The sequence below is a fragment of the Alligator mississippiensis genome, chromosome 4, assembly GCF_030867095.1.
Source record: "Alligator mississippiensis isolate rAllMis1 chromosome 4, rAllMis1, whole genome shotgun sequence".
NCBI lineage: Eukaryota > Metazoa > Chordata > Crocodylia > Alligatoridae > Alligator > Alligator mississippiensis.
The window spans coordinates 167,260,899-167,284,374 of record NC_081827.1 but is presented as its reverse complement, the minus strand read 5'-3'; the positions used below and the strand labels follow the sequence as shown (position 1 = coordinate 167,284,374).

General features: G+C 43.6%; 1 protein-coding gene across 2 annotated transcripts in view; it reads right to left on the bottom strand.

The window, feature by feature from the left end:
• Nucleotides 1-14,768: 14,768 nt before the first annotated feature.
• The window catches only part of KPNB1 (karyopherin subunit beta 1), a 33,953-nt gene continuing 25,245 nt past the window's right edge, over nt 14,769-23,476 (bottom strand). Inside the window, exons 16-22 of one of the 2 annotated variants that reach the window (XM_059727021.1) lie at nt 22,916-22,998; nt 22,143-22,250; nt 21,743-21,886; nt 21,525-21,630; nt 21,030-21,144; nt 20,263-20,424; nt 14,769-15,965 (exon numbers count right to left, since the gene is read on the bottom strand). In XM_059727021.1, the coding sequence (XP_059583004.1) occupies nt 15,722-15,965; nt 20,263-20,424; nt 21,030-21,144; nt 21,525-21,630; nt 21,743-21,886; nt 22,143-22,250; nt 22,916-22,998 (962 nt within the window). In that variant the 3' untranslated portion in view covers nt 14,769-15,721. Of the gene's footprint in view, nt 15,966-16,892; nt 19,194-20,262; nt 20,425-21,029; nt 21,145-21,524; nt 21,631-21,742; nt 21,887-22,142; nt 22,251-22,915; nt 22,999-23,476 lie in introns of those variants that run through there. The other variant, XM_059727022.1, reaches the window with a different exon arrangement.

The following is a 23,476-nucleotide window of genomic DNA, read 5'->3' as shown; positions in this document are numbered from 1 at the left end:
GGGATTGGACCTCCCGCATGGACAACGCTCCTTGAACAGCTCTCCTTACTGAACTGGTAGGTAGCTATTCTTTCCCCTCTGGGAGCTCCTCCCTGCAGGAGACTCCCAGGCAGCCTTCTAATTTGGAGGTGAATATCTGGAGCCTTGGGATTGACTTCAGCATTGTCCCACCAAGGAAGATGTCCACATCGACTGCATGTACTTGCCCACTGTGCTCAAAAGAACATAAACCTGTGTTGCTGCCAGGCACATGTCAGTCATGGGGATATTTCCCATGAGGCCCTAGGTGAGTGGGTTTTAAGACTGGCAGGTACCTGAACACTAGATGAGTTCTAATGGAGATGGATACAACCCAAGATCCACTCAGAGGTTTTATTCCCTTGAAGGAGACAAATAATTTAGGGGATTGTCCAAAGGATTTTATTCTGTACAAATAAAAAGCTACGTTTTTGTTTTGTTTTTTTAATATCTGAGGAGGGCAGAGCCAGCTCTTCATGCCTGGCATGAGGTTTTGGGGAAAAAAATAAGAGTAATGGAATAACATGGTTAATGTGAAAGACAGTGTGTGGCATAAGGGAAACATTGCTGCAGTGGAATATTACATCGGGAGAGTTGGGGATGTTGATTCTAGCCATGTTGGTCTGATGACATAGAGAGACGCTCTCATCAGGACAGTAGGACACCAGATTCCCCCCTTCCCCTGCCTTCCTGACAGATGCTACAGCTTCAGGAAAGACCATTTTCACACAGAATGGGAGAAATGCATGGGAAACCAGAGATTCAAAGGGAAGTTTCTGCAGCCTGTGAGAACCCATGAGAGCGTTAGTTTTGCTACATGCATAAAGTCCCTAATAAAGCTTGCTGTGACTTGACACAAGAACATTGTGGAATAATAAGCTGAGGTTGGAAAGCACTTTTGGATGCTAAATGCAGTCTTAAAGAACTGAGAGAGAGACATCTGTACCATTTTAATGAAAAGATATAGTCCAGTAGGTCTGCTAGTGAAGACTGATAAGTAGGGATAAGGTGTGGATTGCACAGTGGCTAGAACTTTTTCCATTTAGCAGGGCATTCTTATAGATTCCTTCCCGCTCCTGGATAAACCCTTTGTCCTGGATCAGAAGGTCTGCCTCAACAGACAAGCATAATGGTGGATGAACTGACTGACATTTGGAGAAACTGCAGCAGTTAGAAAAATCTCAGCACATGGGAGCTATTATGATGAGCTATACTCCATCCTGCTCAATGTTCCTTAGGGTAGGATGCCTTAGCATTAGTGGCAACACATGCATCATTTGCCCTGACCACAGATCTTGACAGCATCTTCCAAAGAGCCCACATTAGACAGCCCTGGAATAAAATTGGTAACATTTCTTACTTGTACTTGTTGCAAATAGGTCTTCAGACAAGGGAGCCCTGCTTGGAAAAGGATCTGTAAATAAGCTGTGTAGCTGTCATGCATGACCTCATGGCAATGTCCATCAAGACTGGATGCAACAGTGTTCTGAACATCCAAGTGAATGGCTGTTAAGGTGACCCAGTGGGGCATGCATGATTGTCAGCATTTTACTGCTTGAATGCACAGTTAAGACTCAGGCTCTCCTTGGCTTGTCATAGGCTGCAGTTACATTGTCTGAGGTAACTCAAATGGATTGGTTCCCAAAAAGATGGAAAGAAGTGTTTGCAAGCCCCAAGTACTGCTCTTCTCTATATTTATGCAAACTATCAAGAGAAAGCAAGGTAAGGTGGTGGTGTAGCCTTAAGGAGGTAACTGATATGCAGTTCAAGGGTCCCATAAAAGCACCAAACAACAACAACCACCACCAAATTCCATATGCTTTGTAGTTGATACTTAGATGCAGAAGAGGTGAAATGAGCAGGCCTTCTGCTTTGCAGTCACTGCCTATGCCAAATTCTGTAATTTTGCTGCAGTTACTGGTAATAAAATCATGCTGTTTTGCCATAGGCAGTCAGTAATTTAAACAGAGGATGCAATAGAAGAGTTCCTCCTTCCATGAAGGTCATGTCCTGCACCTCTATACCCAACATGGGGACTACAAATACTTGGTTCTGCATGTGGATTGTTGAACTGTCTCTATCCTGTCATATCATCTCTTCAAGAAACTTGTCAAGTTCAGTCTTAAAGCAATTCAGAGTACTTCACCTGCAATAGCATAACTTGCTGGCAAAGGATGACAACATACCGGATAAACCTACACACCAGATTCTACTCTGGTACAAAAGCAGAAGCAGGACCTGGGATTTTTGTTATGCCAGTTGCAACCCTTTAAGAAACTACAGTTATCAAAGTAGCTGAACAACTGGAGGTTGCCCAGGTACAAGCTGTTCAAAAGGCATCCCATGGGCATGATAAGCATGGAGCTAAGTATCCAACAGATTTTCTTTGGCTGGACAGGGCTGCAGATGTAAAAAATTGGATGCTTTCCTGTTGTACCTGTCCAGAAGGGAAAGTGCATCAGAGAGCAAAGGGAGACAGAATCCCTCAGAATGGGGAAATGCCTCAAAATGTACAAATGGACTTGAAAGGCACAATGCCAGAAACCCCAGCTGGAAATTGGTATTTGCTGATTGCAATTGACACCTCAAAGTATGCTGGTAATGCAGCCACTGAAGGTTAAGCGGACTGAGACAGTTAGGACTGCATTAGTGAGATGCTGTGTCAGTTTGGCCCACTGCATCTGCAGTGATCAGTGAAAGGAATCTGAATGAACGGTTGCACAGGATATGCCCACAATTCCAGATAACCCAGATGAGAACCAGATAACCTAGGTGAGGACCAATGTCACCCACACTGTGAGTAATGGGAGTGGAGGAAGCAAACAGCATCTGTTCCCACTGCCCCAAAACATCCAAATCTACTGATCAGTGCAAAGCCTAAGAAAAGTTAGCTAATTAAACAGTAGTTAAGATTATAAAAGTGTATGAATGGCAGAAGAGGAAGGCAGAATAGTGGAGGGACACAGGCAAGAACAAGAGCAAGACAGCAGAACTGGAACAACTGTCCTGCATTGCTCCACATACCCCTTGGTTCAATGTCCACAGCTGTTGGCAAGATGTCTGTTTTTGGCCTTGTGTGGTAGAGGTGCATCCCCCCCACTGAAATGCACATATACCTTGAGGCAGCAGCTGGAGGTCTTATCTCAGATACTGCTGTTAGCAGAGTTGGATCCATGATTTTGTAAAGGCAGGCAAGGGACCAGCGACTGGCATTGCAGGGGTGACTACACCCGTTCCAACGTTCCTCTGTCCTCACTGGGACAGGTACTCCCCAGCTACTGCTCCAGTGGCGTGGTTTAAAGCAGTGTGACCTGTACCATTGCAGGATCTGCCACTGATTATTAGCAGTAGGGTGGTAGCACCTGGAAACCCCAGCCTTGGACCAAGTCTCCATGTCATTGGGGGGGGGGGGGGGGGGTGTGTGTGTGTGTCTTACTGTTCACTTCACATTATATCTTAAAGAGCCAAATCTTGCTCTTGTAATACTAGTGATCCACTCTGGGGTCCTGGGGACTCCTTGGGTGAGGGTTACACAAGCAAGCAAGGGGGCAATAGAGGGCAATTCCAATACAAAGGCATGCATCACATTTGCACAGGAATAGTCAAAGAACCCATCCCTGACTGGGCAACAGAGCCAGTCACAATGAAGGTTTCTGATGTCACAAATGTAGTGGTAAGTTATAATTTAGAGACACATTGTTACTTAGAAGGCTACAGAAGTTGGGAGATGGTCTCTCAGTTAAGATAGTTAGGTACAAAGAGCTAAATAGTATGCAGTAGTAGTTGCTTATTGTTCCACGCTAAAGAACTAAACAATGAGCTTCTCATTCACTGTACGCTTGTGTTTACTGCACCCAGTGATCACTACATGGCGTCAGGAGTGGTAAATGAAAGAACATGAAAGAATTTGAGTGCTAAACTGAAAAAGAAGTTGGAAACTGAAAGCAAGTGGAGTCATATAGCCACTTTAAGGAAGGGCCACTCTAAGTGATCATCCTATACAGTTATACTCTAAGTAAATGGACAATTCATCATGGAAGTGTTGCAACCTCTACCTGCCTTTCTTATGTTGGGCAACACAGCAGAGAACTGAAGAGTATTCAGACAAAGGTTTCCACATCACTTAGCAGCCACAGGGACAGAAAAGAAAAATGGCAAAGTCAAATCCTCAGCCTTCTTGCAGGTTATGGGGGAGGAAGCCCTGTTTAAGACCTTTACTTCTGAAAAGGCCAAAATATGAAATTAAGTGAAATATTGTCAAAATCTGAGGAGTACTGCATGCAAAAAAGAGAATGAGATCCCTAAAAGACACAGATTTTTTTATATGCAAACAAACAGCAGAACAAAGCATAGATCAGTATGTTACTGAATTAAGAGAGACTGGGGAAGAACTGTGCTTTTAAGACCTCAACAGAATCTCTGATTTGAGAGAGGATTATTTGTGGCATTGCAGACACTGCATTACACAAAAACCTCAAGTGAATACAGTTTAGCATAAAGTGAAGAAGGATTTCTTTTTTTAAAATAGGTATGATTGAATCAAGCAAAATCAGTTAGAGGGACTGAATTTTGTCTGTGGAAGTAAAGAAACAATGGTTTTATTTGAACTGGACATTGGAGCTTGGGTTAATATTTTACTAAAGCATGACTATAGAAAGATAAAATTGAGACCAAACCCGAGTCCAACAAATATCAAAATAACTGACTATTCAGGAACAAATCTACCAGAGTGAAAGGAAGAAGCCTTAACAAGCATCTGGTATAAAAGTAAAGTGTACAAACTTCCATTCATTGCATTACCCAGAGAGGTGACGCCAATTTTGGGTCTAGCAGCTTATGAGAAACACATTCTTTTTAAGCATGTGCTTGTAAAAGAAGATACAACATTTGTGCCTCTTGGGTGATCCTCTTGCCTGTCATGGCCTAAATATGGACAATGTTAGAAAGAAACCAATTGTTCCAGAATGTGAGAAGCAACCATGTCCTTATGAGGAGAAATGTACCTATGGACACAAATGCAAATATTATCACGCAGAAAGAAGAAATCAGCCTTAGTGGTCTGTAGCTAATGAACTTTATGCTATGTGCAGAAGCATGGCTGCCAAAAGTCCACTATAAGGACTCAAATCTATCAAGACTTGGAAGAAAAGCTTCCCACCAAAAATAAATAATAAACTAGATTTGATACTTCCTTGGTCTAAGAAGAAAGTGAAACCTCCTGCAAAAAACCTCACATGTGCAGATGCCCGACAAGTCAGACTGATAAGAAAAGGACACTACAGACTAGATGGATTGGATTTTGAATTTGATATGTTGGCTAAAGGAATTCATTAGACTGTTACTAAACTTAAAAAAAAGAGATGTGTGAATGGAATTTTGTGTTATTTTATTTTTGTAGTTATTGTTAAGAGGGAAGATGTAGTGATGAAGTTATAATTTAGAGAACTCCCTTACTTAGAAAGCTGCAGAAGTTGATCAGAAGATGGACCCTCAGTTATGGCAGTTAGAGAGAGACCAAGGGTCTGCAGAGGTTGCCTACTGCTCTACAATAAAGTTCTTTGCTCAGTTCTTCTCATTCATTGTATACCTGTGTTTACTGGTGGGTTCACTGATCACTACAACAGACCCACCTCATATCCCTGAGGAGTGAACCAGAGTATCTTTTCTTCCAGTTTCATTTCTCCAAACATTTGGATATCCTGTACTGCAGCTCTTTGCTTTATAGCTGCAGATGGACAGCAGAATGATTATACTCTGAGTGCCAGCATCAGCCAGTAGGTTGGCTTAGACCTTGCCTACCCAGAGGACATTGATCAGGATAGTTATCTCTGGAACAACACTCCTGTTTGGACACTGTTCTAGAATAACAGTTTTTCTTCTGGATAATACTCCAGTTTGTGAGCAGAATCACTCTAGAATCAAGTCATGTGTTGTGGAATACGGTGTCCACATGGGGAATTATGATTATGTTAGCCATTTGCCCTATTTAGACAAACCTTTAGGTTTATCAGTGTCAACAAGCCACATTAAGCACTGCCTGAGGTGACATCTTGGCTTCGCTCACCTCAGTGGCAGAACTTCATGGAGGTTTTAGTGATGGCTTCAATACAAGCAGGATTTTACCCCTTATCTTTGGTACTGATGAAGGAAACATGACCTCCTACCTCCTCACCAACCCATCCTATGAGCTCCCCAGCCATGACTGGAGCAAGCTCAAAACCACCACGTTTATTCCTAAATGCACAAGTCAGTCCCCTCTGCCTGCTTCGATCTTTGTTTTCCCACTGTCTGAACAAAAGCTGACTCTGCAGCTACAACCCTGTCTCCCACTACACACACACTTCACATAGACTCCATCTATTCACAAACATTTTTCATGCTTCCTTCTCTCTCTCTCTCATTTCTATGTTAACTTGGTAACTGAATTATTTAACTCTCTAATGCATTTTGGGTAGTCTGCATCTCCACTAATCTGTGCATTTTTACAACCCCCTGCACAGCAGGCAATAGACATAAATATGAAATTAAGATGCACATTATTTGGTCTGCAAAAGGATAACGTTCTGCACCCTCCTTCCAAGTTTCAGAAAAGGAAATATTTGTTTTTTTCTCATATGCTATTAGTTGACAGAAATAATTGTACCTTGTTGCAAATGGAAATGCTGGGTACTGTACACAGCATAGGGAAGAGACATGCATTGTCCCGGAGGATTTGCAAGCCAAATAGACAAGGCAAAGAAGAACTGATCCCTATTTTGTACATGGGGAATGAGAGAGAAAGAGAAAGAGAAACAGAGATAGACTTTCCCCCAAAGTCCAAGAGGAGTATCTTTGCAAGAGCTGGGAGCTTGGAGTTCAGTTCCCGAGTCCCAGTTATGTGCTGAAATCTCCAAATCAGCCACCCTACCTCCTCAACTGTGAATGAAACCAAGCCTGAGGGAGTGGCTAAGTTAATGCTTATCAACCTTTTTGGACACAAAGGGCCCCTCTACACATGCAGGACAAGGCACGATGAGATCTAATGCATGATCCACACAATTGCGCCTCCTGCCATGTCACACATGCATGGCAAGAGGTGCAATTATGGGATCACAAATCAGATCCCATCATGCCTAATTGCTGGTGCAGGGGCCAGTTCCCACAGCTGGCAGCCCTCTCAGCTGAAGGGGCTTCCAGCTGCAGGGGCACACCACACACCTGCAGCTGGGAGAGTGCAGCAGCTGCGGTCATCCAGCTGCAGGGTGTATGGCAGCAGCTCCCAACTTTTTTAGACTGAGGACTGGAAGTGACCGGACTGTCAAATTGCAGACCGGAAGTGACCAGCATAGTGCGGACCAGCAGCCAACCCTTTTTTATACTGTTTAAAAAGGGGGTGTCTTTAGGGGCAAGTCTCTCGGTTCTTCTTTGTCTTGTCTATCAGTTCTTTTTTGCCTTGTCTATACACTTCCCCTCTCCTCCCAATGCTGTGCCAATTAATAGCAGCTCATTCAAGTTAATTACTAATCTTTCCAGGGACAAGCCTGCCAGGCTGTGCACTCTCTCCCTGGCCACTGAGCAGCAATGCAGTTTGGAAGGGATATCTGTGTAAAAGGGCTCTGCCACTCCTCTTCTTTGCCTTGCCTAGCCTACTCAGTATAAAAAGGGTTGGCCGTCAGTCTGCAGTATGCCAGTCACTTCCGGACTTCCAGTCCAGGAGCCAACCCTTTGCGGCCCAGTACTGGGCTGCGGCCCAGGGGTTGGGAACCTCTGGTGTATGGGATGCTCCCACGATTGGGAGCCCTGTCAGCTGGTGGAGCTCCCAGCTGTGGGGCACCTGCTCTCTCAGCTAGGAGCTGCCAGGCTCGGGGGTGCACATGGGGCCCCAGCATCGGGAGTTCCGATCAGCTGACAGTTTCAGCCACAGGGACACAAGATGCATTTGCAAATCAAAGCTGGACAGAAACCAGCTATAAAAGTTATTACACCTTTTCCAGCAATAACTTGGTTGGACTTGTGCAATTAAGTAGGTAATTGTATAATATATATAAATGTGTAATGGGGCCAAAGGCCCCCTTGTTAGACTTGAAGCACCCTTTGGAAAATGCTAACTCATGGTTTTCAATTGCTTCTTGACTACGAAAGATAACAGAGCAATTCTTCTGTTGCAAAGAGCTCAAAAAGCCCACAACAGGTCAAAATGGTTTGGACACTGGATTCCTATCGGAAATCTCTAGGTTTATCTTGCAAGTTGTGTAGGTGTTTGAATACCTAAGCTGTGCTAAAATTGTGCAACATCTTTAAAAGGATCTTGTGGCCACCCAGCATGTTACAGCACTCTGGTCCAGAACCAGTGGCTAAAGTTTTGACTTCTCACCCCTGTGAACTGAGTTTGTACTAGGATGAGGAATCACTTCACTGGAACAGACACAAGACCACAAAAAATCCCCAGCCTCGTCACTGATAGCCCGCACAAGGCATTTGCCATAGCCAGTTGATTTTATTCACAGCAGGGTAGTGTTAATTATTTATCCAATGCTATAAATAAAAACTTACCTCAAGGAGGTTCCGGTCCACTGCAGCTGGGACACCATTTCTCCATCTTCCGTCTCTTCCACAACTCCACGGGGAGATTTTTTAAGTTGAAATACAAAGCTCATTCGCATTTTTTTATTTTTTTTTTTTAAAGAATGCGTGCACTCTTCAGAGTACACTACATTTAGTCACTTTCTCTCTTGTTTCCATTTCCCCTCCTGCACCTTTGTTGTTTTGATTACAAATTTGTGAACTAGGGATGCTCTAATTATGCACAGGTAAAGGGCCCAGAACAAGAATTTAATTTAATACTGCATTTGTTTAATACTGAACATGAACACAGCCCAGACCCCAAGCTGCTGACTTTACAGCAGTTCTAGGGAGTTCAGACTAAGCTCAGCAGTCGTGTGTGAACTCCAGGGCTACTCCAGCCCCATCAATCATAGATCTGGCTGAGCTCTCCCTCAGGAGCACTCACCACTTGAAATATAGGGTCCTGAACCACTGGTTTCTAGCGACTGTTGCTCTTTACTTAAACCAAGCACAGATCATTAGGAAGGCAGAAAAAACTAGAACACAGTGTACCCACCTGTAATTTACTCCTCCCTGTGACTCCCCACCTGGTCTCAGGAGGACAAGTATCCTGCAATCACATTAGGCTCCTGCCATAGCTCCTTTTATCTTGAGTGGGGCAGAAAATAGCTCCTCAGGTAGGAAAGATCTGGTCCTTTCATAAAACTGTTCCAGCCACAACAGATCAAACAAGCAACCTAATACTGATAAACCAGTCCTCCTGGGTAGGAGATAATCTACTGCAGGGAGCAGCAACCTTTTGCTCACAGCAGGCTGGAGCGGAGTTTGGAGACCCACAGGGAGCACTGCAGGCTACTGTCTTCATCCCAATTGGAGTATGCAGCTTCATGTGAAGATCACATACTTCTTAAGCAAAACATGGATTCCCCACATTGGCACAGCCTTACAACCTGGAGAGCAAGGCCTCATCTCGGTGAAAAGAATCTGCACTTCATCAATAGGTTATAAAAGCACACCTTCCTGGCTATAAAATGGGTCTTGCTCCACTGCAGGGCAGTCCAGTCTGAAATCAAACTAGGCTGTGGAAGCTACCGGCACCACTTTGTGCAAAGACAGCACCATTTGCTCAACAGACTTGTATAACTGTAGAAAGTGCATTCTGACTAAGGCTAAGTCCAGTTTTTCCCAGGTCTGGTTGTCCCAGACTTTCACTCACAACAAAACAGGCCCAGGACACAACTTGAATGGCAATTGACTTGAATTACACCAGACTGTCCCAGGGAAAAGAGTGTGCCCTCACTACTTCACACGTACTTAAAGTGGAACAATGGGTTTGTTCATCTGTAGGATATCAGGTTAAAAGGATTTGTCCTGGGAGAAATTGGCTAGCAGATGTCTCATTTCTCCTGGAAGAAAGCCTTTTTGTCCTGGGATCCCACAGACTGTATTGTATATTGTCCCTGTTTAAGTACATGCAGTATGAGAGGGGGTTAACTCTTCCCCCCCCTCCCAATACTGTGCCAATTAATAGCAGCTCATTCAAGTTAATTACCAATCTTTCCAGAGACAAGTCTGCCAGACTGTGCATTCTCTCTTCCTGGCCACTGAGCAGCAATGCCGTTTGGAAGGGCTACCTGTGTAAAAGGGCTGTGCCACTCCTCTTTGCTCTCAGTCAAAACCCAGGACAAATCAGAACCACCTCCAGTGAGACATCTGCTTACAGCAGGGGTGGGCAATTATTTCAGGCGGAAGCCCGCTTATTGAGTTTTGGCAAGCCATCAGGGATCATATGACAGGCAGCCGGGGACAAATAAATATTAATTTTCTAAATTTTTTAGGGGTCCCACAGGCCAGAAAGAATGGTCTGGCGGGCCACATCTGGCCCGCGGGCCGCATTTTGCCCACCCCTGGTTTATAGCCTAACTTTCTCAGCATGGGTAGGTCTGAAGGCTTGTTTCCCTTTCACTGAAAGTGGCATTTAAGAACTTAAGAACTGTAATTTATTGGGTCAGACCATAGGGTCATCTTGCCCAGTCTCCTATGTCACAGTGGCAGAGAACAGCTGCTGAAAGGAAACGTGAACAGGGTATGACGCAAGTTTTCTGCACTGCTCCTCTCCCAGGTGCAGGCTTCAAGATTTAGGGTCTAGGAAGTTGGGATTTAGAAACTGTGCCCCCAACTCCCGTGCTTAAGACCAGAGATTGGCTACCAGACCTTGTTTTGGGCATGCCCGAAAGGCCCAATCACTTATTCGAATTACAGCAAAACAGAGGCCCTGAGGGCCCCATTATGCCACGAGTACAAACACATAGCACGTAGCTGGGATGGTCTCTAACACTACAGCAGGGGTGTCAAACACATGCTTGGGCTGGATTTGGTCAGCAGACCTGTCATCCAGCCCACAGACTTGATGGGGAACCCTCCCTGGGCAGCAGCCAAAGCTGGGTAAGACCCACAATGCTGGAGCCCCAGCAGTACCATACCTTGTTCCAGCAGGCATCCTAGCCAAGTGCCTAGGATGCTGAGCGTCTTGCCACTGGGTTCTGGCTGGCTGGAACAGGTGCCACGTGTGCTGGATCTAGCATGATGGGCGAGATCTGCAAGCATGATCTAGCCCCCGAAGCTGGCCTGCACCATTCATTCAGCCTGTGGACTAGTCATGGGTCACTCAGCTGGGCCAGATGACATCCCTGCTTTACAGTATAAATGGGTAAGGCCAAGGGTTGGAAATACACAGCCACAAAAGTGAGGGGAAATAATTTGCTTCTCCCACTTGCCTGCTCAGGACTGTGGGCAATCACAGAACCCAAGTGTTCAGGTTCCCAGTCTAGCATCCTACCGGCTAGAGCAGCAGGCACATGGGCAGCTGGTATGTTTGGCACATAAATCCCAGGTGCCAAGTTAAAAGGGGCACCAATTGCGGCTGGCTTGAAGGTTTGGCTCCATGGGAGCTGTGGGAAATGGGTGCCATTAAATTCAGTGTTGCCATGTCCCAGGAGCAATGGCAGTGGCCAGTTATTAGAGTGGCGTTATCTCATACTTTGGACTTGAGGTATGCTTTTGAAAAGGTCTGCCACTGTGCTAGACATTGTTTCCCCTGTCAAAGCTTAATGCTGCACCCACAGCAGGCTGCGAGCTCCTGCTACACAAAGGTGGCCAATGTGGGTCCTAAGAACATCTCAGCCCTCTCTTCAGTCACCTCCATGAAAGTCTGTTTTCTTTCAAACTTGCTCATAATATGGCTTTAGTAGTATCCATCAGGAGCAAGAGAGCTGTTCAGGCCTTCTAATTCAGAAGAACTACTCAACTGAGTAAAGTTACTCAGTGTGCTTAAGGTTCCTTAAAAAAAAAATGTAATGGACAGATGGGTAAATATCTTTAGCTCTCACCCTTCTTTTATACCATGGTGTTCAATCCCACCTTTTGGATAAATTCTCATACCAATCTCACACAGTCATTTCAGACAGCATTTTGTCTTCTTCAAGACTGCAATATTTTAAAGAATCAGCCTAATTTGTGTGTTATGGCTGAAGTCATTCATTTGAAATTACAAAGCAAAGGCAAGGATTTTCAAAGGTGCGGGAGGGAATTAAAATCATGAAACTCCATTGAATTTCAATGATTCAAGCACCTAAATTCAGCTCTTCTGCAAGTGCAATTCAGCACAGATACATTAATTTAGCTGTTTACAAGGGCTGAGGATTTGACCCACCATTTTTTTCCTTCTCAAATTTAGGAAGGCAATGACAAAGCATTTGGTTCTTAAAGTGAAATCAAATCCTATGTTTACTCTGTTAAGTACAGGCAATTTTTGTTTGAGGTTCAAAGGTGTACCAGCACTTGCTAGTAAACCAGATGCTGAAACAGCCACTGCAGTTTCCATGACACATGAATTTTGTTTTTATGATCTACCTCAAGTAAATGAGAAAGATGCTCAAGCTTTAATAGGAGTACTGCTTTGGGTCAGCAGGACTGCAGTTCTCCAAAACAAACGTTGCTATGGCAGGCCGTCAGAGAAGTATCTGGGAAAGTAACACCAAAGAAATGGAATGAACATATTAGGAATACCAGCTGGTGGTAGAAGGTAGCTGGGAGGGGAAAATTCAGAATAAAGTGCTTTTTAAGAAGTTCAGGGAACAAGAAAGGAATTTTCAGGGGCCTTCTAGCTCCTTCTTGGGAAGAGAGCATACAGGTAGCTCCTAGATTGGTCTGTGGCAACAGAGCTAAACCCTACTTGCTCTACCTATGGTAGAAACTCTAAATTCTTTTGTAGAACCTCTTGTCACAAGCACAGGACACTGATTTACACATCTGTACTGGTTCACAGCAGCAGATGGGTACTTCTGCATCCATTTTTTTGGCTCCATGGATAAACCGATCATATTGCATTCATCAACTCAGCTAGCAGAACATCTGAGAAAAAAAAATCCGCTGGACTGATCTGAGAGATGGTTCTTGAGGACCTTTACTTGAAGTCCAAGTAAAGCGTGTCCTGATCCCAAGCCACCCTCTTCTTCCCCTCTACTAGCGGCAATACTGTGCACTGTCAGAAGGAACCTTTTTTCAATGGAGACGTAAAAATAAACCTTGACCAGTTGCTTGTTTCCTGCCCCTTTGAAAGAAGTGCATTAAACACATGTCCAGTTTTAACTTCAGCTAGGACAATTCTTTTCCAGCTCATTTCCCCCTGCTGTTTCAACAGCATTGCTCAGTTCATGTTAGCTCCCTTGAGGGTCAGTGAATCCAGAGTGCTTTGGCATGCTGACTGATGATGCAGTATACACAGCAACCATTTCTGGTATTTGTTCATACAGCAACACCCACCATGTTTCATTGACTGTTATAAGGCAAATTGCATCTCAAATTCTGGATTAATGTAGCCATGAAGGCCTGAACTTCAGCTTCTATTAGCCTCATCAGGAATTAACAATGTTTTTAACTCCATCAAACACAAAGGATATACTAGCTGTAAGCTTGAGTTTACTTATTTGACTAGCAAGTTTAGGTGATGGGACATATGGTACATTTATAGACATGAATCCTTGTCCCTGAGCATTTGCAGTTGAGTCTCCTGGCAAACTATAGATAATTAAATGCTGGGCATTCCCCTCTTCAGTACCATGTGCTCAGTAACCTGGGAACTCAACTAAAACCTAGCTTGCTCATCTGGCAGAAGACAAGTGGAGGTAAACTCATATTGTATTTTTTTTTTCCTCCAGTCAGGGTGGCCAACCTGTGGCACGAGTGCTACAGGCAGCCTCTGTGCATGGCATGCAGGATAATGCAGAGAGAACAGGCAGCACAGCAGCCACTTGGGCAGGAAGCAGAAAGCAGAGCAGGAAATTGGGCATAGAAAAGAGCAGTGGGGAAGAGAAATGACATGACTGTGGGGCTAATTTGTGGTACATCTGTGAAAAAGGCTGGCCCCCATTGTTTTAAGTGGTATCTGTCGAATTCAGGAAGAGATAAACAGAGTCTCTGCAGAAAGCCAACCACTTCATGCGATCTCAAGATAAACCAGACACCATGAGACTTCTCTCAATCTGTACACAAGCTCCTCTTCATAATCATCTTGATAATACACATTAGGCATGTGAACATGAAGCTGTCAAGATATGCAGTTGCTGGATTTCTCACCTTGATTATTTGCCATATTCAGGACAGAGTATAGAAAGTGCCCATATTCATAGGGTGCCTGCCTATACACTAGCACAGAGGCTGCTCTGATGTGCTGGAATTCTAGTGTGCTGAAGCAGACAATTAAATCGAGTCTGCTAGAGCATGACAACAGCTGCGCTAAAGCAGCCTCCCGCATCTTGTGTATTAGTGTTCCCGTGCTTAAAAATAGTGGCAGGGGTGCTTGAACTAAAGCTCGTGGAACAAACTTTAGTTCAAGCATCCTCATGCCATTTTTAACTGTGGGGACACTGATACAGGAGACATGGCAGCATTTTAGTTTAGAGCCACTCTAATTAAAGCACTGTGCACCCCTGCCCCCCCCCATTCCTGGAGCATGTGTAAAAGTGCTCATTGCCCAAACTGGTTCACTTAAGGCAGACTACAGGATCTCCTACCAAGTGGAGACACTAGGCACCATTTGGTTGCTTTTCATTAAAAATTCCAGCTTTAAGTTTGGACAAGACATTGGTTCTCAAGTTCTTGTATGGACAGCTTTCTTCCCACTTGCAATCACAGACCACTGGTAATGCATTTGCTTACATGAAAAAGAGTATATTTTAATCTATTTTAATACCTCTTCTAGTTGAAAGAAAAAAAAAAAAGCTACAATATCACCATGTCTTGAGCCAGCTCTCCACACACACCTCTGCTTAGTGCACAAGTTACAACTTGGAAGAAGTCACGGTTAAGAGCTGAGCTGTAGGACCTGCCCACTCAGTCATTAAAAATGCTGGGAAAACTTTACCTAAGAGGTAAATGTCAAAACCATTAAAATTCACTAAATTACATGGTGGATAATTACATTCTGCTTCCCTGTGATGCCTTTGTTAGTGCAACGTACCCACTTCACCATCCTAGAGCATGCAGGCTTTGCTATGTGCTGGCAGCAACCACTGCATTCCACAGCAGGCAGTACTTTCAATGATGGACAAAGCCTCCTCTCATTAAAGAGAACCTCAGTACACGCTCCTACATGATGGGCCAAGACTACTTTATCACCTCCATGGTTTGCAGAAGGTGTTAACACCCCTAAGCCTGGTTTGTAAGGACTCAGTAAATAGATTCTTGTAGTTTAGCTCGCCTCCCAGCCAATCAGTTTTTCTTCCATGGTTGATCTTTGCATCTCTTTCCTGATCAGAAAGTGTGCTTCAGTTCAGGGGTTTGGAAATTTGGTGGCAAGAAAGCAGTAGCAATTAGCACTGCCACTGCCACCCTGCTGCCAAATTTCCTAGCCCCACATAGCTGTGCATCAAGCCCTGGCCAGGTCGTTGTTACCACACAGTCATCCATAGGCCAGATCTGGCCTGCAAACAGACTTGGCACTGCTCAGCTGGCGGCCCACAGAACGAAAAGGTTGGGCACCACTGCTTTAGTCATATTGAAGAACAAGGCATTTAGCAAGCTAATCTGCTCTTGCCAAGATACCATCCCCTGTCAAGGTACACAAATGCACACAAGAGAACATAGATGACATTAAACCTCAAAGGAACCCAAAAGACAACCACTGATAGAAGAGGCCAGACTCTTGTTCCTGGAAATAGTTTTGCATTGCACTGTTATTCCTGTGTGTCTGAATAGCACATATGGGCGGATGACACATCCCTGTCACCTCCAGCTCCCCCAAACAGGAAGCAGATGAGAGCATGTCATTCAGAGTGCACGCCCACACAGTCTCACTGAGCAGTGCAGGGGAGGAAGGTTTCTGGCAAGAGAAGCAGCAGCAACTATATAAAACAAAGCAGAAAAAAGGTTAAAACAAAAATAAAGCAGCTTTTATTTAGAAGGTAAATAAATCAATGCTACTAATTTGTTAGTAAGTGGGACTTCTAGTCACTAACAGATCACAACTGCCAATTGGTAGGTGGCATAGTAACAGCACTTCAGAAGTGTTGCCAGAGATTAAAAATTTATTGAAAAGCACTTGGTGTCAAAAGCCAAATGAACACCAAGCACTGGTTGCTCATGTGGCCAGGATGTCAATAATTTGATGGACTTGAGAAAGTTAACACAGTAGCTTGGTTTCAAGTTAAAAATACCAGGACTGCATTAAAGTGGGTACTGTAAAGATTACATTAACTTTTTTTTCCATTCAAGTCCAAGAGCAGTACAGTAAATGCCTGTGGCAAGGCATTTGATTAGCAAAGAAAAAGCACAAGATACAAAGTGCTGCAGCACAATATGAATGGAGCCACCACTTGCCATAAAAGCTATTTCCAGACAGCAGTATTTCCTCTCAGCAGTAGCCCTCCAGTATCCCACTGTAACCCCTACCTCAGAGGCAAAGCAAAAACCAGTGCAATGCCCAGGCTGCAAGCTAACAAAATGCTTTGCTGAAACAAGCACATTGTGATCCTAGCATTGAAATGGCACATTAAAAAAAGTCAACGATTTATTCCATTAATTAAGAGTCTGCCAGGCAGCAACACTGGTGCTTTGACATTATATACAAGGCATTTATCTCCCTCTCCAAACCCCAGCTATATCAGGATTAAAAGAAGAGCAGTTGCAGGTTTCAGCACCAATACTGGAGTGAGTGAACTAGCTTCTCCTCACTACTATACTATGGGAGTGTGGTGTGGAAGCTCAAGGTGTTAAGCATTAGGACATTTTCAAGAACTCATTCCCTGGAACAAAAAACATGAGACGCCAGATGTGTTTCCACTACTGTCTCAGTGTACTTTATTCTCCTGCTGTCTACAGCTGAACAGCCACACAGGACAGAAACAGGTAGCACTGAGGAATGATCAGATTTCTCCCCTCCATGCCCCCTCCCCAACTTCAGGAATGGCTTTTTAGGAAATCCCACCCCACCTCAAGAAACAAAATAAAAATAAAAGGCATTAATAGAAATGTGACCCAGGCCTTTCCCTCACCAATGCTTTAGGAGCTGGCCAGCTCTCCCAATTTGCCATCAGAGCTTTTCCTTTCTTCTAAGCACCTGGGATTTTTTTATTTTTATTTTTTTTTTTTTTGTACACTGGTTCAAAGGTCAGCACTTAGACTGCATTCTGAACCCGGCACTGAAAGGCACATATCTGATACCCTGTACAAGAGCTGCTGTGGATGCTGCAGTGCGAATGGGCAACAGAAGTGGATTCCATTTTCATGGATCCTGGGAATCAGATTGGGAGAAGGGAAGAAAAGGATAATAAGAGATTTTACCTGCTTCTGTTCATACGCTAGGTGAGGGGTTTCTAAACTTCCTCCCACAGACAAACAGCTTTTAAAAGGCCGTGCAAAAATTTAAAACTGCTGGTAAGAGCTGCATAATAAAGGTTAAATGAATAATTGTTTTACACCCTACACCTTCTCTCCTTTCTTCCTGTTTTATTGCTGATGAGCTGGGACAAGTGAAGGAGTGACTATTCCTCAAAAAAGGAAGGGAGAAAGAAAAAAAATTTGATCTGAGAGGAAAAACAAAAAAAAAAACAACCCAGAAAACAAAAAACCCGAAGAAATTCCAGTCCTTCACATGACAGAATTAAAAGCTGCCTGACTGGGAACACCAAAAAGCTAATCTGTCCCAGAATTGCCCATCAGACTTTTACTACACTGTTAAAAAAAGAAAAAAAAAAAAAAAAAGAAAAAAAGTGTTAGTGGGTTCCCCTTTTACTGGAAAGACCAAGAATACAAAAAAGGAAGTATTGGGGAATGTTTGACACCATTTTATTAATCTTCAACTGCAGTGGAAAAATATAACCTTTTACAAGTGCCGTCTTGTGTAAGCTCAAGTCAGTATATATATATTTATATAAATTTCTCTTTTTCCTTTTTTGTTTTTGAAGTGCAGCAAGAGACCAATACCACATTAAAATTCGATCAAATAAAGAGCACAAAAGGCCAAGCAGTTTCCAAATGGCATTTTATCAGATTGTTTGAACATTGAATTTGTCCTCATTTTGCAATCCAAAATATTACCTGAAGGTTTACTTTATTGTTTTTCAACTCTTTGGCACAATTTTGTGGGTGTTCGGGCTGCTACAGTACAAGTCAGGAGAGATCGTTCCCTTTGCGTTCTCATTGCCAATTCTGAGCACTTTGTGTTTGTGTGTGTAAGTCTGAAATCTTGTTTGACAATTTGTTTCTATTCCCTCTAACGCAAGAGTTTTCCCCCCCATTTCTACATTCACAGTTGAACAATATTAAGGAAGGAAAGGCGCTTTGATGAAACAAGATCATGAAAAGCGTCACTCTGAATGGGAGGCTCTGAACATTCGTCAGTGTTTCCCTAAAATAAAAAGCCCTAAAGAGCGACTTTCCTTTTATTTTTTCCTCTTTTCTTTTTACATCTCTTAGGCTGCATCAGTAGACTGAACTTCAGTTAGTTTATGAAATGCAACAGCTAACCCTTTTTGGGAAAAGATAAACTGCAATGACTTTGAAGTTGAGAATGTGGATACCGCCTCATTCACACACACTCACTCTTAGACTGAAAATCCTTCACCCCTCCTTTAACCCAGGTGCACTGATAGCGTTGTGTGGCAAGTTACAGAAGGCGGGCCAAAGACCCAGACTCCAGCTCTCTTCAGCAGCAAAAGCCAGACCTCAAACAAAGAGCACCACAGTTGAACCTAGTTTCTTCTCTTCCAAACTAGTTATTCCGCTCCGCACTGGCCCAACGACAGAAAAGCTAGTCCTAGTCTCTGTCGGAAGAGACTGCTTATTTCAAACAGCTTAGTCATTCCCTCTTCCTCAAGGCAGACGACGTCAGGTTTTTTTGTGTGTTTTTTTTTTTTTTTTTTTTTTTTTACGCAAGTCAGTGCTCAGCTCACTAACAGCGCTGCTGCTGTTACTGTGGCGGGATTTTCAATGTGGTGTGTTTCACGTCTCACTCACTCATCCTCTCATTCCCAAACATTCAGCATCCGTGCACGCTCCTTATTTCCGGGTTTTTTTCAAAAGATTGGAGATTTCCAGTGGGGGTCTCAGGTGTCATCCCAATGGTAACAGATCTGTAATCAGAGGGGGGGGAGGGGGACAGTCATAAAAAAACCAAGACCCGCTTTAGGAGCCAAAATAGGATTATTTACAATCAAAGGAAATAGGCACATCACAAAACTGAAAAAAGGCCTAGAGTTCAATGAATTAAAAGGTGCACATCCAGCCAGGAGTAAGTGGCTTTTCCCAAATGCTACATCCCCTGTACTTTTCCATGATTTAGAAGAAATAGGAAGCAGAGCTGGAAGTGATCTCAGAAGTCATCTAATCCAACCCCCTTCTCAAAGCAGGATCATTCCCATCTAACCCATCCTAGACAAGTGTCTAACCTATTCTTAAATACTTTGCCAACAACCCTTACACATGCCACACAATGACCTAAACATCAACAACACCTTAGCTTGCTACAGGTAAAGCAGGGGCATGAGGGCACTGCCAATGTTCTGCCACTGCAAGGATAGGAAGTAGTTGTTAGAACACCCTGAAGAGGTCCACGGAAGAGGACAATAACTACAGGAGGAAGGCAAAAACCCTCACAAACCCATGCCAATCCAACTGAGGTAAAATTCCTTCCTGATCCCAGACATGAAGATCAGTCTGACCCTGAAAAGAGGAGCAACACCTTCTAGGCAGGAACCTCTGGGTTTTTTAGTCCTAGCAGGAGCATTGGCACATGTCAGTCAAATTCCCAGCCTTGGCTGCAGCTAACACCCATAGCTTCTGTCCCAACTTGTTCTGGGGACAGATGTTTATTAGACGATATAGATTTGGAACATGTGTCACTAAGTATAATATAGTTTCCTTTACCAGCAAGCAGAGAGAGTGTTAAAAAACTGAGATGCACCTAAAAAGATCCAGGGAAAGCAAGAGAGAACTCACTAGCAGGCTACAGCTGCACCATGAGCAAGGATCTGATTCTATTGTGGAGGAGACCTTTAGTCCAAACTTGTGGAGTGAAGGCCAAAAAAAACTATTGTGTTAGCTCTGTTTACTAAGATCCCAAGCAGCAGAAGACAGGACTACTTGGAAGAAATGATGGGAAATTCTTTTCTAGCTAAGGGCTTTTGAGAAGAGTCTCCTTACCAAGCTTGATTCTTCAGTTTTCGCAGTTCTTTAGTCGCCCAGGTAGCGAGGGTTTTTGTTTTATTCGTCTTGGATCTTCTTCCTTCAGTTAGCAGTTCATGTATCATGGGTCTAGCTTCTACTAATTTCAGTACATCTTTCCCAAATGCTGTACACAAGTCCCTGGAGGGGAAACAGTAGAGAGTAAATGGGCTTTGAGACTTACTGAATGCCACAAACAGATGTGCCACTGACAGTTTGAGCAGCTCTTGCTAGCAACAAGAAAAAAGCGAATCACACAATCAAATACCCTTTTTAAAATGTTGCATATTGTCACCAGTTTTAGCATGAAGAGCGGAACAGTTGTATTGGCTGCAAGCATGCGTGTGTCCTGTCCAAAGAACGTTCTCCCTGAAAGTTCCATCCTGCTTCCAAAGTCAACAGCAAAATGGACATTAACTGGCTGAATCCAGCTTTAGCAATTCCTCAATTACACAAGGCACCACAGAATTTCATTTGTATTGACTTATCTTTGAATACAACTTTGTATAAGGCACATACAGTTTGCACTTGCCTTCACGGAACTGTGAGACCAGGATGAAGCTGGTCACCAGTTCTGTGGTCAGCGACCACCATCACCATGTATATCAATTCAACTTTGCTTCTAAACTGAAGTCTATAGGGCCAGCAGTTTAGACAAGTGTAAAAATGACAAAGCTTATCGTACCATAAATAAGAGTTTGTGCAAGATGCTTATTATTTTCAAGTTAAAGGACCCAGATGCTTACCCTATCAGCCCAGCAGCACAAGCTACTACTCCGTCTGTGTGATCCTCATCTCCAGCAATGTGGTCGATGAAAGAAAGAATAAATTCTACTCTGGGCTGCACCAGCATGACATCCGCTGCAAGGCAACAACTGGCTTAGTATAGCAGGCTTAAAACATGGCCCACCTCTAGGGAGTAGCTAACCCATCAAACCACTTTTGATATAACAGCTTCCACTCTGCTCACAGACCAGACTGCAGTGCTATAGGAGCTTCTTGAATTCAGGAGGAAAGGCTTGCTGTTAGTCCAGTCCCCTCTATCCAAAGGAGGGGATTCTTGTTTTGTTTTTTCCCTTAGCAGCTGTGAACGGATTAGCACTGTTGATCCTATTTGCCTGCAATTTCTATTAAAGCCATGGGAGTAGCTACTAATGAAGGAACTTATTTAAGCATATCTCCTACCCCCCTTTCAATTTCAGATCAGCAACCGTTTCCATTGCACAACAGGGAATACTCACGGTGCACATTTTCTTGGTCTCCCTTCAGTCCCTGAATGATGCCAGTGTAAGCTTCCAGACAGCCCTCCCTCAGCTCATTCAAGTAGTCTACCATATCATAGTCAGACTAAATGAGAAACAAGAGAACATGCTTCTGTAAGGACCACTGGAAAGCCGCTGAGGCATGAACCCATTTCAGGGTTTATGAGAAGGATCTGCATCATGTGCTGCTGGCTTACCTTATCAACCTGGGCTTGGGAGGCCTGCTGCAAGGTGTTCAACACAACATCTAGGTATTTTTTAAACTCTCCACCAATGGCAAGGGCAATATCACCAAACACAGAAAGAATCTGAGGCTTTACAGACCTATGAACATTCTCGTTCTGAAAGTGGAAAGAAAAGATCAGATCCTGTTAGTTGGACATTGGAAGTAAGGACAGGCTAGTGAACTAGAGTAAAATACCAGAAACTGAAATCCCCCCCAACTTTTCCACATGGATTCTCTTCAAATGGTCATGCTTACTAGCTATTACTCTTATATCTTCAGATAAGAGGCCTCTAACTCCTCTGCTTCCCTATCTTATTTACTTTGCAAGAGCCAAGTTTGCCTAGCTAGTTATTGGTAGGTTAAGCCCTTACCCCCAAGTTTTCTAAGAGCAGCTGCATAACCTCATCGCAGAAAGGCAAGATGTTGGACTGCAGGGCTCTACATAAGTCTCCAACTAGGCCGACTGCAGCCAGACAAACCTGAAAAGAGAACAGCAAATTATACACCCACCCAGAATGAGTCAGTGCTCCCCACACTGACTGTCCTTACAGCTTTAGCTTATTAAAAACACTAAATAATGGTACCAAGACAGACAGTAACCAAGAAAGCCACTAAGAATAATTACTCTTATCCGCAACTGCTGATAGGAGTCAAGGCTTTGTTAACCATTTGAAATGGTAAGCTATAGAAAAAAAAAAATCTAAACAAGTTTCCCCAACAGAGGCAGTGTTTCAGATACCAACTAATGACAGGTGACCTTTTTTTATTTTAAGAGAAGTGCCATGTAATCTAGCGGCCAGGTGTTCCAAGTACCAGCCCCAGGGTAAATTCCATTAGACCTGCACATCTAATGAAAATTCACTGCCAGTAGACATCTAATAGAAATTCACTGCCAGTAATAATCTCTCTCCTGATCAATGTCAACAAAAAGTGGCCAATGTAGGAAGACCTCAGGTGTCCAGCTGATGGCAGTCTTCTGTGGGCAATTTACAATAGAGGAGAGTCTAATTTCATTTATGAGTGCAGCCAATAATTACAGAGACTTTACAGAACTGATTTTAGTTTCATCACTGACTGCTCTCAAAAAGATGTCATCCTATCGAACATACAAGGGGCTGCAAAGGCTTTCAGCTTTGGGTCCTACCTGGTATTCTGCATAGTTCTTCAGTCCAATGCCCAGGAAAGGTTTGAAGGCATCCATGTACTTCAGAAACTCTCCACCTAAGACTGTACATACAGACAAAAAAAAGCAAAATCCATTCCAATTAGGTCAAGAGAGACCTACCAGAGTAAATCAGGAGACCTACCAGTCAATCATATACCACTCAAGAGCTTTTATTACTCAATTCTTCTATTGAATGTACAAGACATTTGTTTGGAGAAAAAGGAAAGTCTAGCGTACCATCAGAGATAGTTCTTTGAAAATAAGGAATAGCTCTCTTGAACCCTGAACAACCCTTCTGAACATGCATCTAGAGCAACTGGCATCATGGCAAAAATGCACAGCCCCCCCCCCCCAAAATCCCGACTCATGATGAGCAGCTCTCCACCCAGTAGTCTGCACTTGGGGGAAGGGGCAACATTACACCCCAGCCATTGTAAAGCAGGATTTATCAAGTTGATCCAAACTTTTTCTTCTGATTAAAGCCATAGTAAAGTTTTCCCTTTGGGGACAGCTGATTAGCCAAGGCATTTCAGCTTTGGA